The sequence below is a fragment of the Sciurus vulgaris genome (assembly GCF_902686455.1).
Source record: "Sciurus vulgaris genome assembly, chromosome: 15".
Taxonomy (NCBI): domain Eukaryota; kingdom Metazoa; phylum Chordata; class Mammalia; order Rodentia; family Sciuridae; genus Sciurus; species Sciurus vulgaris.
The window spans coordinates 8578193-8597424 of NC_136476.1; the positions used below are offsets into that span (position 1 = coordinate 8578193).

The 19232-nt window shown below is 40.1% G+C and overlaps 1 protein-coding gene across 1 annotated transcript in view; it reads right to left on the reverse strand.

Moving 5' to 3' along the window:
- Positions 1–16990, reverse strand: part of TLE4 (TLE family member 4, transcriptional corepressor) — a 134946-nt gene extending 117956 nt beyond the window's left edge. The window contains 4 exon segments of the mRNA XM_079113860.1: positions 14065–14109; positions 15215–15278; positions 16413–16510; positions 16806–16990. Coding sequence (XP_078969986.1) covers positions 14065–14109; positions 15215–15278; positions 16413–16510; positions 16806–16844 — 246 coding nt within the window. The 5' untranslated portion in view covers positions 16845–16990.
- Positions 16991–19232: the final 2242 nt, after the last annotated feature.

The following is a 19232-nucleotide window of genomic DNA, read 5'->3' on the forward strand; positions in this document are numbered from 1 at the left end:
TTTTGCCACACATTCTGACCCTTTTGATTGTTGCTGATTATGTCATTACATTCAAATCGCCCATAAATTAGCACTAGATACATGAGGGTATAGGTAGGTGTGGGTAGAATGAAGGAAATTAAAAGCTGCGGTCAGACTTGGAAAAAAAAAACAAACAAACCATAAAGTGACTTATGTTTCTGACAGTTGAAACAGACTGCATGACAGACAGTAAAACCACATTTCGGCATTTTTTTTTTTTTCTTTTTCTTTTTTGGACTGGATCTGTGGCTTTATGCCACCAAACAATGTTTTGGTTTACCAAAATGTACTCTATGGCCTTTTAAATTTCATGTTTACTTAACTTTCCTTACTATCACTGCTGTTCCCACTCAGCTACGGCAGCTTAAGACAAGTATCTAAAAGGGTGAAGTTTTAAAATACAAAGTATGCCTCACACTGGTGGGGGAAAAAGGAAGAAAATTAGCCATACACAAATTATTCACAGTGACTAAAGCATCTATTGTAATTTTGCTGTTTAGCTCATCAGGGACATAATGAACAAGAGGAATAATTATTTCTTTTGAAACACAGTAGTTTCTCAAGACAATTATAGACTCAATATCACATTTACTTGAAATTTCTCAACACTAGCCTATCTAGAGTTGTTGGTCAAATCAAAAACAGGAGAAAGAAAAGAATGACTGAAGCAAAGTTTCACTGGGTGATTAAAGAATTTAGAGGATTCTGTTCCTGTTTTTGTGAAAATCTTACAAAGAGGAAAATGTAGAAACTCAAATCATTTACAAACTCTATTAAATCAACATAAAGGTAATGAAGATAATCAAGCAAAAGATTCACATAAACTCATACACTCCCACAAGAATCAAATGCCTTCCTTAAATGAACAACAGTTCCTATAACCACTGCCCACAAAGAACTTCCTGGCAAAATCTGTTATGCTCTGGGTATAGAATATAAGCACAGAGGTCATGTTGAAAAGAATCCTTAAGGTTCTTGGTAAGAGCATAGATCGTGCAGAAGAGATGAAAAAGAGGTCATGATATGAAGGTCAAAGGAGCAAAACCTTCATTCATTCCCTCGTCTTCCTTCTTTCACTCCTTCCTCCACAGGCACAGCACTGTGTTCTAACCGAAACTAAGTTCTCACCATCCAGTGTCTCTTTTTCTGTTAATGGTGCCATAATTCTGCCACTTGTAAAGGTCAACGTCTCGGGGTCTTTCTATATATTTCAATACCCTTCATTCACTGAACTTCTAGGCCACAAGGTTTCCTCCTTTCTAGTCCTACTGGCTGCTTTCCTAGCCAGACTTTACCTCCTCACCCTGTACCTCTCCTGTCATGTCATTTCCATTCAGATAACTTCAGCCAACATTCAGTGAATATTTGCTCCTAGGTTCTATACTAGCCGCTTGGAATATAGTGAATTAGCATTAAAGATATGTTCCTGGTCCTATTACCTAATTAATCTGCCCTTTGCTTTCCTTCAACAGACCAAGCTCTACACCTAGCATTCAAGGCCTTCTATAGAGCATCCTAAACCATCTTCTGAACTACTCCTTGAACATTCAACATAGTTGAGAATGCTAACCATGGCCTGAACATTCAAAGCACTGTCCTGGCTCTATGGATTCCATTTGGAATCGCCCATGCTCTATTCTTGCCTAAGTGGCCCCCCTCCTCTGAGGTTCCAAAGAAAATGTCTTTAGCTCCTCCATAACAGCATCCTTAATAACCCCAGAAACAGAAAGATTCTCTTTTCTTCTGCTCATACCTCAACAGTGCTTTGTATTACTCACAATGATCCAAATCGCATAAAAAGTAAGATTCTATGGGGAGGCAAGACCTCTCATAATTCTCTGGCTTTCAAAACACCAGGCACATAGTATGAAGTCAATTAACATCTGTTCTTTGAAAAAAATCGAAGGTAGCATAATCTTTGTCTTCCATCTGAGGTATCTGGATGTTTTTGGTGGAAATCAAGCATCAAATGAGAAGCTGAACTGAGAAGTAAAAGGTCTTTCCTCCTGAGAGGTTGATCATGTTCCCTTCTTTGGAAAAATAGTAATCACAAAAGACCATGCAATGTCCCCATTAAGAACCTAACTCCACTCTGAGGAGGGGGAAAGGGAGAAAAGCTAAAAAGACATGTATAGTTTGTAGGATTCTCCAAAACTGACTTAACTAGAGAAATTGCACAATGCTGGTTCTTTCTCTATTCAAAGATGTAACAATGCCCCCAAATTTCTAATACTCCTGGTCATAAAGAGGCTACAGAAAACACAATTTTTCCTCTCTTTGGAGAAGTTTCTCGACCGTGGTACTACTGAAGACTAACTTTTTGTTATAGGGGGCTGTCCTGTACTTTCTATGGTGCTCAGCAACACCCAGCTTCTACCCACTAGATGCCAATGGCATCTCTAAGTGGTAACAACCAGGTATCATCAGACACAGACAAATGTCCCCTGAGGAAAGAAAATGCCCTGGTTTAAGATCACTGCTCTAGCACAATAGCTCCTTTTGTGCAGACCCAAGTTTTCTCACTGGATCAGTTAGTGCTGTGGATTCTTCCTCCTCAGAAAAAGGCAAACCATTGTGCATATAATTCAATGATGGGGAGGGACCCTTTAAAACCTGGTCACGAACCCCTTTTTCCCCCAACTCCAGCAGGCAATCAAAGCTTTAAAATCCTCAGAACATTCTATTGTAGTTAAGAAGGTACTGTGCCTACCTTAGAATTTCAGTCAAGTGTTAAAAAACACCTAGTGGTCTATGATCACCAGGCAAAGAACCACTAGTAGAATCTATGGTAAAATATGAACTGATGGATCCACTGATCTACAGCACTTGTTTACCCAAATAAAATAAAAACATATCCAAATGAGACTATTATTTGTAACATTTAAGATCACTGTGTACAGAGCACAGCAGCAGACTAGATACATTTAAAAAACAAAGACAAAAATATACCACACTAAAATGATTGTGATACAGGAACTGGGACTCTGAAACCAGACCAGCTAGGCTTAAATTTACACTCTACAACCCACAACTGAGTAACTGGACAAATTTCTTATCTTTTCACTTTAATTTTCCTTTTACACAATAAGGACAATCAAATCCCTTCCTCAAAGGGTTATAAATTTAAAAAATCAATATATCTAAAGCATTCCATGTTACCACCTGGTACATGGTAAGGTAGTCAATAAATCCTAATAGTTATGAATATCACTAATATTAACCCAAGATATACACATGGGAAATCTGCAAGTATACACAGTTACTGATAGGCTCTTATCCTAGAAAAAAACTGGGAAGATGTGGCTATAACCTCAACGAATGGACAACCAAACAAAAACATCACAGCAGATAGGTCTAGGATATTAAATATTAGCAACATAAGGACTATTTTAGCTGTGTACAAAAGTCTAACACTGCTCAAAGTGATGTTCTACCTAAAGGGAAAAAAATTTCACACTTCCTCTTAAATAACATTATCTTAAACCATACCTTACTAAAATGACATGTCTCTAGTGCCAAGCAAAGAAATTAGGGATACATCTTTTGCTAAAACTGGTCATTTTTAAATCATAGGATGACAGAGTTCAAAGTTACCTTAGAAATAAGTCATCCATCAATTAATATAAAACTGTTTTCAAAAGGCTAATCATAGTCCGGGGATATAGCTCAGTCGGTAGAGTGCTTGCCTTGCAAGCACAAGGTGCTGGGTTCAATCCCCAGCACCAACCCCCAACCAAAAAAAAAAAAAAAAAAAAAAAAAAAAAAGGCCAATCACCACTTCAAGGGCCTGAGGCAGAATGGAATAAGATCTCCCAAGTTGTGATTACCTATCTAGTCTTCTTGCTCATAATAAAGTCAAGTCCGCCCTAAGAGAGAGCAACAAAGAAAATTTACACAAAGGTGGCTCACACTCAAGAATTTTGGATACTGCAGAGTATGCAATAAAACGAAAACAATCATTCCTTTATCTTTTCTTCATTCATTCATTCATTCATTCCCTCTACTATGTTCCAGGTACTATTCTAGGTGTTAAGGGTACAGCAACGAAAAAAACACATCCTTCCTTTTTGGAGCTTATACTTCACAGAAGGAATAGGATTTTCTTCTGGTCTTGATTAATAAGGTCCAGATTAAACATTCACTCATTTTAAGCATATAGACATGCTTTACCCACTTCGTGTCATGAGGTAAACCCTAGCTAGGTAAACTGACATCTACATTGGATTCCACAGGGTAACTAATCCCAGGAACCAATTACACAACAGGTAATAAATGACTACCTATCCCCTCTGCACACACATCTTTAGAAGAAAATTAGTGCATCACATTATAACATACACATATAATATACGACAAAGCACATAAGCTGGTCACTTTAAAGAAGCACTGGTATTACAATTTATCTTGGATATATTTACATTACATGTTTTACAATAACCTCTCTAGTTCTGCATCAACATTACTTTAGCCTGAACATTGGCCCTAAGAGAACTGGTGAATTCTGAATCATCTACTAATTAATGTGGAACTTTGTCATGGAACATCTGGGTCTCATTTTATTGATTCATAAGATAGGGATGCTTTATTGACATTATTGAAGCTTAAGTGAAAAATGAATGAGAAAGTACCTTGTTAAAATAAAAATTACTTCATAAGTATACATTCTACTTCTAGCTCTATTAGGCGATTATGGACTTAAAAATCTCGAAGTTGAAAAGGCAACTTTGAGATTAAAGAAAGGACAAGTCTCAATTTCTGTTCACTGGGTCAGAGAACAACAAATCAAACCCAAACTATCATTTTAGACCAAAGGGGCTAAAAGCAATATAAGCATTCCCTGACACTCAAAACTTTTAAATGTGAAAAGTGAGACCCTGATAAGTTAAGGTGCTTTGCAGTTATCATGCCACTGGTTATTAGCAAGGTCAGAATTACAATCTGAGGCTCCTGACTTGGTCAAGTACTGTGGGGAAGGCAGTATAGTATTCCAAACAGCATTTAGAATTAGGCAGAAACATCTATCACACCAGCATTCTGACCCTGAATCAAATTCATGATTTATTTTACTGACTGTCTCATCTCAAACAAGTTACTTAAGCTCTCTCAGTAGCTTCATAAGTAAAATGGAAATAAATAATAATAACGCTGGTTCTCATAATACTGTTGTGAGAATAAATAAACTATTACCTGCACAATAAGCACTCTAAAACTACTTAGTATTTTGACTTTTTCAACAACACAAGGCCATCTCCACTAATGAAAAAAATATGGTACCTTTAAAGCTCCTTGTCCCTTTAGAAGAACTAGAAGTTTGCATTTTACTGATTTGGAAGAAAAGTTAACTAAACACACCACAGTATAGCCAAGATCAGTTATCTCCCCATACTTGTTCAAACTACATGTACACAGACCTATTATTAGTAAAGAATTATTCAGATACATATTGATTAGTGATAAATGATGTTCAAACTCAATTAATTTATTGAATTCAGTTAGGAAAGAGTCATGTTTTCACCTTTAAAAAGGCAGACTTGACATGCCAAAACACACAATGCTACTTTCACCATCCTAACTCATTCTTGAAAGATACCCAATTTCAACTGCTTTCACTTCTTATTTTCCCATGTCATTTTCCACAAATTTAACTAGTGAATAACACAGACCTCAGTACTTAAAGGTTCAGTACTGGTTTTCTACCCTGCAACCCAAATACAACCTTGAAAACACTAAGTCACACAGATTTTTGCCTAGCTCCGTATTGAATATTGAATGCAAATATTCCCTTATTCACCAAATATTTCATGACCACCAAGACTTAACTTTGTGACAGTTTCCAGCACCAGGAGTACAGCTGAAAACAATAAAACCCCTATTTCTTGTGGTGCTCCGTTCTAGCTGAAGAGGGGAGACAAGCAATAATAAAAAAAAGTATGTATCTAGCATAGTATGTTTGTGTAGTACAGTTTAAGGAATGAGGGAGCAGCCAGTTTTATTAAGCACTTTGCTAAAAGTGGATCTTAGCTTTGTATTTCAACTTGTAGATCCTAGACTCATTTTGGGCAGGGCACTGGCACTGGAAGGTAGAGGGAACGAAAGGGAGGAGCTGTACTTCAAACACAAACACACAGATCAGATCTCTCACTAGAGATGACAGCGTAATACCCTTGGACTGCCAGTAGCATTACCATGCTCCTCATGTTGCAGAAAGCCAAGAGTATCAGAGAAACAAATGCAATGCCGGCTGTTTGAACACAGCCGCAGTCAGTGAAAGGAGCTCTGGAAGGAAACACAAGAAACCTACTATTTCCTCTTCTGTCATTGACTATGTGACCTCAGGCACATTCACCAAACTAAGTGAACTCTGGTATCCCCACCAGTGTGCTGATCCTCCCCTGACTGTGACACTGGGCTAGTCTCTTAAGCCCTTAAGCCTCAGTGTCATCTGTTAAAGGAGGCCAGTGGAATGACACCACTTGGCAAACTGTTGGGTACTTCACTGACAGAAGCTATTTAAATAAATACATGGATCCAAGCTTGCTACCTGCTTTACAGGAACATCAAGAAGATTAAGGAGAACATATAAAATACTTTAAGCTCTCTGTAAAGAAAGGGTGTTACAGAGTACTCATGCTTGTGATTTCTACTATCACTATTCTTTCTAGTTATATTTCCTTGTCTTTCCAAATTCTGTAACTAAAAGAATCCACAGAACTTCAGAAGCAGAATGCATGGCTAAAAAACAAGAACAAATGGATCTTGATTACAATAAAGAGAAATAAGCCTCCTAAGAAATCAGAGAGCCAATATCCTTCCTTCCCCTAAAGGCTCATTTGCCTAGATTGTTGCAAGAAGCAGGGCTTTGCAGAGGTTCAAGTCCACCACAGCCAATCCAGGTCAGAGAAATAATCTGGTATCACACAAGGGGAGAAGGTATCCTCCATTCTGTGAAAGGTAGATGCTACAAATCTTGAAGTGTATGTGAACAAAATCTTCAAAACGGATGACAAGATATCATCACTCCAGAGGACAGAGTACCTCAGATGTGTCTTAGAGTATTAACTCTTCTAAGTTAAGAAAATCCACACCTTGTCTGTTTATGCCCCTGGATGGAGGACAGGTTATACACTACACCTCTCTGAGGTTAAGTTTTGGCTCACTGATACAGAAATGGCAAGTGCCTGGCACCAACACTGGGTCAATTCCAATGAAAACAGACAGGGTATGTAGATTTGTGGTGATGAATGCCAGCTATTCCCCTTTACAGAAAGAAAGCAACTACCACTGACAGTTGTTAGTAAGACAAAGAATTGCTCTAACTTTCACTTTGACTTAAACTTCTGAGGTCCTTCCCCCATAGAGTAATAAATTCATAAACTGTGTGCAGAATACTTACTTCAGACAAATCCTTGCAAACTGTCATTATCAGAGTAATCAGTTGCCTATACCTAAATATACTGTCTGCTGCTTCTCCCAGATTGCAACAATAATTTACCCTGTATAAGACCACTAGATATGCCACCGTTGCCAGCTAGCAATTTTTTTTTCAAGAGCGTGGGAAGGAATCGAAGAAAGTATGTTCTAGAAATTACATCTTTCACTCTCTTTTCTGGCCACCAAATAACACAATTGCTGTCCAGAAGTGACATACCAGACTATAAAGTAACACACACAAAAATAAAAATCTCCTCATTAAAAACAAACACAAATAACTTCCAAATGCATTTTTTAAACGCATAATTCCCAACTGTCTTCCTTGACTTGGTATGTAGTGCAAAGAGAGGAAAAAAAGTAAAATCCTAGGAAAGAGTAAATGAAAAAATATGAAAAACAATGGGCCTGCACTATTAACTTCCTCAAGGCAACAGAAGAATTTCCTAAAGATGCAGCTCATTCATCTCTATCCATCAGTCCAATCCCATTCAGAACAGATACTACCTACTAGATACAAAGAACCTGCCTATCAAAATTATAAATAATATGCAACAGGGATTGAGGGGCAGTTAGATGGAAATATTCCTTGTTTAAATGCTGCAAAGAAATTCTTTTGACATTACAAGCAAAACATCTGCCTTCATTTAAAAGTTTGAGTTGTGATTTCCTGCATCTATGAACTTCTTTCTGAACTACAAAGAGGCCACAAAACATCACATTTTCCCCTCCCAGTTTCTCCCTTCAAAAACCCACAAGATGATGATTAACAAACAGCCCCTTGTCTTTAGGCATAGTCTTAGAAACCACAAGGAAAAGATAAAAGTTAAATAGGAGAACAAGTTTGTAAACAAATGGGAAATAGGTTGCCTAGGGAGGAAACAAATTGTTTTGATAAGAAGCAGCTCTCCTAGCCCACATGTGGGAAAGAATAAGAGAGACTCTCCCCCTCTCAATCCTGAGAGCAGCCTGGACAGCCTGCCTTACCTGACTGAGCCTTCGAGACCTGGACTCCAGGCCTTACAGAAAATCCCCCACTCAAGGGGTTCTGGGTATGAGCCCGCAATTCAGAGGCTCAAGGATAAACTGAGAGGCTATTCCCCATTCCAAGAATGAGTTGGGCTCTGAATCTATACTTCATGGGTGATACATCTCCCAAGAGACACCTTCCCAGGTAAATTCATCTGAGTCCTAAATCTACCACCCATTAACTATATAACCTTGTACAAATCTGACCCTATTTAATTACCTTTTGATGGACATAATCCCTTTCTTAGGGTCACTGTAAGAATTAAAGGAAAGAATTTTGGCCCTATGCCCAGATCTGTGGCAAGCACATGCCAGATACATAATAAATGTTCCCTTCCACTGGAAGGAAATTCTAATTCTACTCAACAATCACTGCTTTAGGTGAAGAAAAAAAAAAAAAAAACTACAGATATTCTCCTATAGTACCACAAGGAAGACAAAATTAATAATCTTATATGTGAGAAGAGAGGAAACACAGTACTCAAAAAATACTTCCCACTAACACACACTCTGGTAGGTTACATTTCCTGATCCAGATCTGCTTCTCTTTCAGGGCCTTTGACAAGTAATAAAACAGCTGCCCCACCTAATGCTAGACCTCTGAAAGTATGGGGACAAATATTATTTAAAATCTACATACACCTAGTTTTACTAAACAGAAAGAAAGTGAAGTTTGTCCTCTAACCCAAAATAACCAAATGAGAAGGGGGGAAAAATATCACCTAAATCCTCCATTTGGTTAATATTAATTGTGGAATATTATTAGAGGATCAGTAGTCTTTTGACTACTTTGGTGGTTTTAAGTCTTTAAAAGAAAACAAAAAAAACACAAACCCCCACCAACACACAAACTCAGCTTTTAACTTTTTCTGCAGTTTATACAGTCATCAAAATTTCACTTATATCTTTTTGAGATTTGTGCAGTCCAGTGGTACCCACCACTTTTCGGCCCCTCTAGAGTATTTTCTGTTTATATGACAAAGGGAAGTAATGACAGCAAAACTTGCACTGGTTTGTGGGTTACTTTCAAGAGAAAAGTCCACCTTTGATAACAGTTCCCTTTCATTAGCATTCAAGAATTCAGTCACACCCATTTCTGAAAAGAAAGCCATCATGTGACTCTTAACACCTGCTTTTCCATCTACTCTTCCAAAACTAAGTGTACATAAGACAAAAGATGTACAAGAATTTGGTAATGCTCCCCTCAAAAAACATTATCTTAAAGGAAATCTGGTCTACATCGAACTTTAAATGAATTGACTTCCACTGCAAGCATTACCCCCAAATAAATTTACTGCATCTTACAATCAAGTACACTCAAGGCTGGAATGTCATGCCAGCCATATATTACTTTAACCTCAATAAATCTCTTATTTTTCAAATCTTCAGCTGCTTTCTAAAATAGTTCACTAAAAAGCACCAACCTAATTAACAATAGCTTCCTCTGCAACAGTGGCCTTGATTTCACTTATTTACACATTAACTGCAGCCTCCTTTTGGCCAATCCAGTCTATTCTCTGTACCATGCCGAGCCTTTTATCTGCCCTGGACAGCATTTTCTCCAGCAGATGAAGTAGATGCCGATTGATTTGCTGTCGAGCATGGTAAATTAATAGCAACAAATTGCTGAGGGCCCGTCTCGCTGCTCCACCATGCTTCGGCAGTTTTGCTTTATTTGCTCCATGATGGGCAGCAGTCGGCCTCTTCAAGTCAATTTCTTCTTAACAACCTGCAATACTTTTCAATGGTGAAAATAGAGCTGTTCCTTGTAAGTCAGAAATCAATATCCTATTGCCCTTAGAAAATGCTAAACAAGCAGTATTGGCAATCCACTTGGTACTAGAGGGTATCAGATATAATGCAAATCCATACTGCTTCCCTCCTTGTAGTTATTACAGTTTGCTAAAAGGTTCCTAATGTCATTTATCATCATTTACCATCGACCAAAGAGGCTATGATTATGATATCCTATCAGTTGGCAAGGCCCTTTCATTTCTATTCAATTAATATTTTAGCAGCACTCAAATGGTTGTGGTCCGTCTTGTAATAAAATTTACATGGTCTGGAGTCAAATAGGAGTTTTCCTGCTTTGATTTTAAATAAATAATATACACACAAACAACTACATACACATAAATATATATTTCTATATAAATGTATAGCACTTTTAGATTCTAAGTTGCAGATTTCTGAAATTTTCTAATGATTTCTAAAATTCGAACACTAAGCATAAAAAAATCTTAGAAGCAAAGAGACCTTAGATTACAAAAAACTAGAGACCTGAGATACTCTTATTCTCAAATATAGCACGGTTATCCATATAGTTTCTATAAGTTGAATTCACATACCCATTGCTCCTAATCTACATCCAATATTCACTTTTTAGAGTGGTAACTGCTGCTGTCAGATTCCAGCAGGGAGGACTTCTTTTCATCATAGGTGAAGGATGCAAACAAGCAGCATTTAGTGGCGGTATCAACTACATGCATCACTCTGATCTACCCACAGTGGTTGACCCCCATTAGAAGCACAGTACATTTACAAAGAACAATTATCAAAAGGAAGTAACAACTAAACCCTATCCCATCCAAACAAAAAAACAAAACCTCATACTTAGGGAAAATCCTTAAGGAATAAAAGCCAATGTTCTTTCACTTTTTAAAATTCCATTTTGAAGACATCACAATAAAAAATGCCATTTATCACACATGTACTATTTGTCATCTTCATTTTCACAACAGAACTTAAGACAGTGGTGAAGCATTAATTCCCATTATAGCCTAGAATACTCCAGCAACTTCTGGGTTGCTTTCCAGCTTCATCTGCTCAGTTCTATCAATCCTACTAAGATTACCAGAAATTAGATTCATATTTTATGCTCCAATTCCATGTCATGTCACTGAATACCCCCTTTAAAAAACCCACTAATTCTACCAGACTAATGCTATTTACTCAGTTACCAAAATTTAAATTAATTATGTTCTCAAACATAATTGTTAAAAATTGGCAACATTATGCAGGCTTAATTAAGATTAAATCCAATTTACTAAATGTACTTTAATTGGTACTAATTACATTAGCTTTCATTTCAGAATGACAAATTCCCCATAGGTTTCACTTTATAGTTCTCTATCAGAATCAACACAGGGTGACTGATGATGAGCATCACACCAAAAGGGGTGGGAGGAGAATGTGGGTCCCCCTCCCCCATTTGTCACTGTTTCATACTTTTATCTTTTTATCAATTTGCTAAGTCACAGAGTCATGACTCCATCACAGCCATCATTTTCTGTTTCAGTGAAATTTTTTTCCAAAAATAAATAATCTGTGGCTGGCTGTAGCCATAAAGAACAGGAACGTTAACCAAAAAATACACAAAGGTTTCAAATATCAGGGCCACCAATTACTAAGGTACTTCCAAGGACTCCTGGGACTCCTACTCTTGAACCCTTAGAGACACAAATCTAATAAGTGAATAAGCCTAACCCGATCTTGAGAACTAGGCCCAATTATGCCGCAGGGCAACTTCCCTGCATTATTGCTGCTTTCCATTACAAGGGTATCCAGTGAGTGCATCTGGAAGAGAGGCTAAGAGGAACTAAGGCTGTCTGCCTAGGAAAACAAATAAAGACAGATATGCCTCTGTGCTTAAGGGGGAGAAAGAAAGAAAATATAATAAGTAGGTGGTTTGCAGGGCTGTCTGTATTTCATAATGTGATAAACTGCCCTCAGGATTCTTGATATGATTGAATTTAAAAGCAAGAGAAAAAAAGGGAAAATGTTCTCAATTTTAAATGGATAGCGTTTGAGGCCAGCTGGACAAGAAGATGACAGAATTATAGAGGTATAAAATGTGTAAAATTAAGGGATCTCACAAACCCACTGACGGAAAAAAAAAAAAAAAGGAAAAAAGAAAGAAAAAGAAAAGAAACATATATAGAGAAATACAAACTATGTGCTCTTCAGAAACATTATGTGGTATGAGAAGATCTAGAAACTAAGTGGTTAGGGTAAACAAGGTACAGAAGGAGAAATAAAGGGGAATAAAAGGACATTAGTCATCTGGTTCCATCCTTAATTAATCCTGGGGGGGTAGGGTAGTAGAATGAGACCAACAAGAAAAAGACATGTAAAAGATCCCGACCTTTAAATGAGATGAGCAAATATCTCTCATGTCATTTATTCCTCTAAGACAGTTAAACAAAGTCCATCCATAAGCTCGAAACAGATTTTGTTATAGGTAGGAGATATTTATATTACTAATCTAAACAAAAATGGTAACAAGATGTCAAAATAAGCAATTTAACACCTGGCACACTATATAAACAATGCTAATATTGTCATAACCAAATAGCAACAGTAAAAGTATCTGAAATAAAGTCCCCCCAGTGTAAATAATGTCATTTTTTCCCCAAAAATTTTTGTTTTTCAAATACTATGATTGCCTTTACTGTCTATGAATCATCTTTTTAAAGACCTACTAAGTGTGTAGTTCTGGGCATGTGGCAAATAATTATATCTAAAAGGAATCCATAATAGTAAAAGCCTAATAATATATGGTCATTTCATCATTTCTAAACTTAGTAGGTAATGAAAATCACCTTGACCATAAATAAGAAATGAAAACCATTAAGTTTTCCCTTGTCTTTTTCTCAGCAGGCAAACATATACACCTATTCCGCAATAGTTAATGAGATCTGAAGCAGTTCCACTAGCAGATCACTAAAAATAAATGCTTCTGAGAGGAATTACTACTCCTATGTGAAATACACATATACATTACATATATATGTGTGTATATATATATACACACACACACACACAGTATTGTTCATCTAGAAAATTTAACCCTTTATTTCATTTGTTCTCCTGCTAAAGGAGGGGGAAAAAAAAAAAAAAAAAAAGCCTGTTTGAGTTACATCTTTCAAAGCTTTTCTACTAATCATGATCTTCTCCCCGCCCTTTTATTGGCCGAACTAATTGCTACATTTCAAGACCCAGTGTTGAACATTATCACATCCTCCTATCAGGCTCATTTACTCTGTACAAATTTGGAAGTAATGGTTACAGATCCTGGTAAGACCCAACTAAGTAGCCTCGGGGGACCAGTACAAGGATTTTACATCAATTTCTTTTGTAGCTCCACAGATTTCATTTTGACCCTCCCTGCTCACCCTCTATCTATTTTTTTACACCAAGCCAATGAAGACTACATACAGTTTATAGTTTTATTTTTCAGTATTTCCAAAAGAAAAGGTCTTTTACATAAGATATGTTTGCAATGACCAAAATACATAAAGCAAGTCTCTCAAAAGATTAAGATATACTTTAAAATTAAGCATGCAGGTTTGATAATGAACAAAATTTAATATGCATTCATATTTTTAAGATAATATTTTAAATACTTAAAATTAGGGCAACACAAAAAAATGGGGAACCACTTGTGAAAAAATTCTGTTCTCTCCAATACCCAGTCTAAAATACAGGTTATCACAATGAAATACAGAAGAAAACTGCAAAACACAATTATCTTTTCAAAGTGCATCAGTATTACTCATTTAAAATGGTTAAAAAGAAATAACTTACCTGCTTGTGCATTTCTATATTCAACCCATAGGACATTTCATAGTACTGTCAAAAAAGGAAAAGCAATTAAATTTGTGCCTTCATCAAATAATCTGCCCAGTTTATTCAAAATGCCCCAAGTATGTTCAAAACAAACAACAAACATAAAAGCTTCATGTAAGCCAAAAGATTCATAATTCTTAGCCAATAAATCAAAGGATGCCCAATTACTATCTTTAGCCTAATAAACTAAAACCCACCTTAAGACAGACTCTAAGATAGCGACTCACAAAACTGAGAAAAATTACATTCAAACACAGCTTAACACCAATTATTTTATACAGAGAAAATCAAAAAATCTGAAATTCAGTACCATATGACTAACTCCTACGTACAGCAGAAATTTGTTACAAAAGCTAAATGGTTAGAAAAGGTACTATTATCGAAGAGTTATTTCTCATTTTAAGGGTACTACTCATTCACACATTCAAAGCAAGAAAACTTTAGAGGAAAACGAATTAATGCATCACTCTGGTGCCTTCTGGAGCAATTATAAAATATGCTTTATGATACTTTTGTAAAAGCAGATCTAATTTTTTTGAACATGTAGGATAACTGGCATTACAGGAATTCTGGCAGAACAAATCACACTCTTCAAACCAATATAACACTATAGAAATTGAAAATATACACACATAATCGTAACACAAATAATGAGACAAAAATTGGAGAATAGTTTCAGTGCCTAAACCATCACTCTTTAAAAGAAGTAAGGCATTAAAATTTTAAGAGTATATAGAAAAACTGGTTAAAACTGTTTGGAACAAGAGCAATAAAACAACAAAGAAAACCACTAACAAAAACATTTTGCTTGTGACTGAACAAAACATAAATGAGGTTTTGTTTTGTTTTGTTTCAATTTGTGAAACAAAGCACAGAAAATTATACCCTATGCAAGTGAACTTTTTGAAAATTCAAATCAAAGCTGGTTGTCGAAATCAAGTTCTAACATCCTAGAATTACAGGTTACTAATGGACACATTCCCACAATCTCAACTACACTGGCAAGTCCACCGTCATCTACCCTGCAGCCTCCAGCAATTTCAGTGTAGTCTCACTTCTGGTATCCCAAACTACTAGGCACTTTGAATCTGTGATAGAGTTTTCTTACCATGACATAATGCCGCTGCATCTCAGTCTTCTCACTGGCCAGTTTCTCACACTCCAGCTTCAGACTGTTTGAGACATAGGATAATCTAAGTACAGTGCAGAACTTAACTTACATCCTTCAAATCTAAATACACACTCTCTCCTCTAAATCCTCACCTACAAACACCAACTCAACAATCTTAAATATCACCTCATTAAGAAGGGGAGGAAACACTGACTAGAACCAGCCTGAACATGTCCCTTCAGTAAGGATCAAATGTGGGTTTTTCTTTTTTTTTTTTCTTTTTAAATAAGTTTTAAAGAAATAAACCCTCAAGTCAATTTAATTCTGGAACTTCATCCAGAATTCAACATTCATTAAATTCACTTAATAAAACAAGACCAAGAAAAAAAAACATCAGTAATGACTACCCATAAACACACAAATAATCCCCCCAAAATTTCACAAGGGAGTTTTCTTCTTTAATGTTCTACGAAGACATTAATGAAAATATGAATTAAGTAGTCTTATGAATGATGTCTTGTTCTTTCCCTCCAAAACACACAGACAAGTTGAATACCACCACCCAGGGGCAAAGTGTTGATCCGGTTCAGTGGCTTGTTTTGGTTCTTGAATTTATGAAATAAGAATTATGCATCATTAAAAAACCAGCAAAAGAAAAATGTCTCAAAGGCACTCTAGGTCTGATAATCGCCTCTAAGATGAAAACATTTTGTTCAGCATAAAAGTAATGAAATCGCTCACTTGCTACTTCCGAGGGCTCTTGGCTATTCAGTGGAATGGCAAAAAGAAGTAAGGACTCAAGCCTAGAGTAATAAAGAACCAAGGAAGTCAAAAGGCCTCAGAATCTTCCCAACCTTCCATTCTCCTGGCTCCAATAAATCAATATTGAAAGTTTGGCCTCAGCGTTTTCCAAGTCTCCCCAGTTTCGATTATTCTGCCCCTTTTTTTTTTTTTTTTTTTTTTCTTTTTCTTTTTTTTTTTAAACGGGAGAAAGAAAAAATGCTTAATTTCTTTACACCTGCCTAAAGGGCCTTGTCTTGCCCTTCTGCCCACGAGGGGGGCGGGGGAGAATGATAATAATACCTTTGTGGTGGCCAAAAAAAAAAAAAAAAAGGAGAGTGTTTGTGTGTGTATGTGAGGGGTAGACGACAAGAGCTAAGCAAACAGGAGGATCAGCTAAAGTCAATATCGTTACCTGTGGTATTGAGCCTGTAAAAACTGAAACTCTTCCTTAATCCGATCACAGGATTCGGAAATTGTAAATTTAAAGGGTTGAGCAGGCTGATGCGGTGCCTAAAGAACAACAATAAAATATTTAATTAGCCCACATCACAGGCGAAGCAGAGATGAAGAAAACATTCCACGCGGCGCTGGCAGGGGGTGGGGGTTAATCGCACAGGCAGGCTCAGCGCGATCCAAACTCTCCTCCCGCCCCTCCGGTCGCCCCCAAGCCCGGCAGGGGCCGGTTTCGGGGTCGCCCCTAACCCCGCCGGCGACCACCCGCTCCCCGCGGGTCCGACCCCAGCTCCCCTCCCTGGCCAACGGAGAGCGCCGGGGGGCCGGCGCGCCGCGCCCACTGCCTCCCCACCCGGAATCGAAACTGGCCCGTCGGGGGGACCCGCGCCATGGCGTCCGGCCGCGGTCAGTCGCGGGTAGCAGGGCGCAGCTGCCGCTTTTGCGGCTGGTTCACTCGTCCCGGGGGCCCGCTGCGCGAGGGGCCAGCGCCCCGCACTCCGGAGCCGCAGCCGGCCCAGCAGCGCCGCCGCCGAGGGCGCCCTCTCCGCCCCGGCGCGGAGTCGCGCCTCCTTCATTGCTGAACGCCCCCACCCCCCGAGGAGTCGCGGCGCGGAGAAGGCAAACGGCTCCGCGCGGCTTCCAAGGGCTTCAAAGACAACAATAAGAAAATGGCTACAACTCAATTGCCTCTCTGCACCCCCTCGGAGAGTGCCACCAAGCCGGGGGCTTTGGGGGAGCGGCGGCCTGGTGGCAGACAGGCGGCCCCGGGAGCCAGGCGCCCATTTCGGGCCGCTCTCCACGCCCCTCCGGCCAAAAGACACAACTCGGCGCGCAGGGGGGCGACCCGGGGAATCCCCCGGCGCGCCCGCGCCCGGGCCGCCGCACTCACCGGGTGTCTGGTCTGCGGGTACATCTTGCTCAGGTCGCGAATCATCCAAACCGATTTAGTTGGCTGCGCTGGGCAGAGGCGCGCGGCTCATTGGCTTTAATGGCCCCGAGGAGGAGGCGGCGGTGGAGGTGGTGGTGGAGGCGGCCGGCCGGGTCCGAGGGGCGGCTCGGGCGCTCCCGGTCCCCGCCGGGTCTCGCGTGACGCGGGCGGCAGGAACGCGCGGCGGCTGGGTGCCGGTGGCCGGGCCGCTCCGCATTCCCCGCGGGCGTCACTGGCCCGCCGCGGGCATTGTCCGGCGCGCGTCTCCCGCGGCAACGCTCCGACGTTCGCTCCGCCGAGGTGCGCCCGCCGAGCCCGGCGCCGCGACCGGGAAAGTGCGAGCTCCGCGCCCACCGCCCGCCGGCAGCGTCGCCCGCTTGCTCTGCGTCCCACTCCAAACTTTTTTTTATTTGTCTTTTAATTGGCTGTTATTCCTCCGAATGAATGATCTCTCTTCTTCCCTAAAAGCAAACACAAAACTCCTTTGGTTCGGAAGAGGTCTCGGCGGTGCTTTTTTGGTTTCTCTGGAGATTTTTTCAGTTCACAGCAACGATCTTTTAAAAGGCACCTTTTAGCTTCTTTTACCACATCTCATTTCCTTATTTTTCTTCCTTCCTGTTTTCTTGTCTTTTTTTTTTTAACCCCAAATTGAAGGGGATTACAAAAATAAAAGAGTGAAATGCTTGCGGCTTTTTAAAAAAATTCTCCTTTCAAACTCTGCGAACACCACCTCAAAATAATATACAAGTGTGTAAGAGAGGGGGAAGAAAGCAGCCAACAGCCCAAACACCCGCTCAGAACAGCTCTAACAACACGCTCTGTGTAGGTGACTTCTTTGACCAAATTTAGCAGCAGCTAATCATTAACATTCTGATACATATTCACAACCGTCCTCGGAGGGATCGCGGAGCATCCCGGGAGATGTAGTCCGCCCCGGGCAACCGTGGCTGAATAGCCCGTCAGATTGACTACAATCACCGGCTGGCCACGCGACCGCTCTGGGGCGCTCTCCAAACGCCCCGCCCTACCCGGGCACCGTAGGCGTCTTCAACAACCAATCAGAGATGGCTGAACATTAATCGCCGTTCTGTGTTACTGCCCATCATTTCACTGCTGACAAATGGTAAGCCAGGGAGGAGGAGCGGACGGGGCTGGTACCCACGTGGGGGCCGGGCGTCGCGAGTGGCTCTAACCAATGAACGAAAAGACATGGGGTTGGCGGAGACAGGGAGGAGACGGACCGCCCAAGGCGGAGCTTCGCCTTGGCTGACGTTCCTTAGCGCGAGCGTTCGAACCGGGGAAACATTTGTTCAGCTGTCAATCAAAGTAACGTGGGGCTGGGAGTAGCGGCGGCGGCGGCGGCTGTTGCTGCTGCCCTAGCTGCATCTTCAGAACTAGGTGTTGGTGGCGGTGGTGGCGGCAAAATAAAGAAGGTGAAGGGGCGGTGAGACTGGAGGCTGGTCAGAAAATCTTTCGAGTCTCATCCTCCCACCCAACCCAACCCAAACACCCTCGGCCCCTCGCTCGGCGGCCGCTCCAGGAAGGTGGACTAATTAGGGTCCAATGTCTTCTTAAAGAGACAAGCTCGGCCTTGTGTAACGCGCCGAAACCCCTGTTGAGACAAGAGAGGGAGGATCACGCTGATCCCACTTCGTTCGGTTCACATCAATTTTACGCGCCGCTGGAGCCGGCATAATTTTCCATGTGAACGCGGACTCCTGCCCCTGTTCTTGTTTAGAACGGAAGACAGAGTCGGGAGATGGTGGCCTGGGCAGGGGGCGCGGGTAGCGAGCGTGTCTCGCGCTTCCCCCCTTTACTCTGAACTCGGGGGATTTGTGTTTGCAGGTTAAC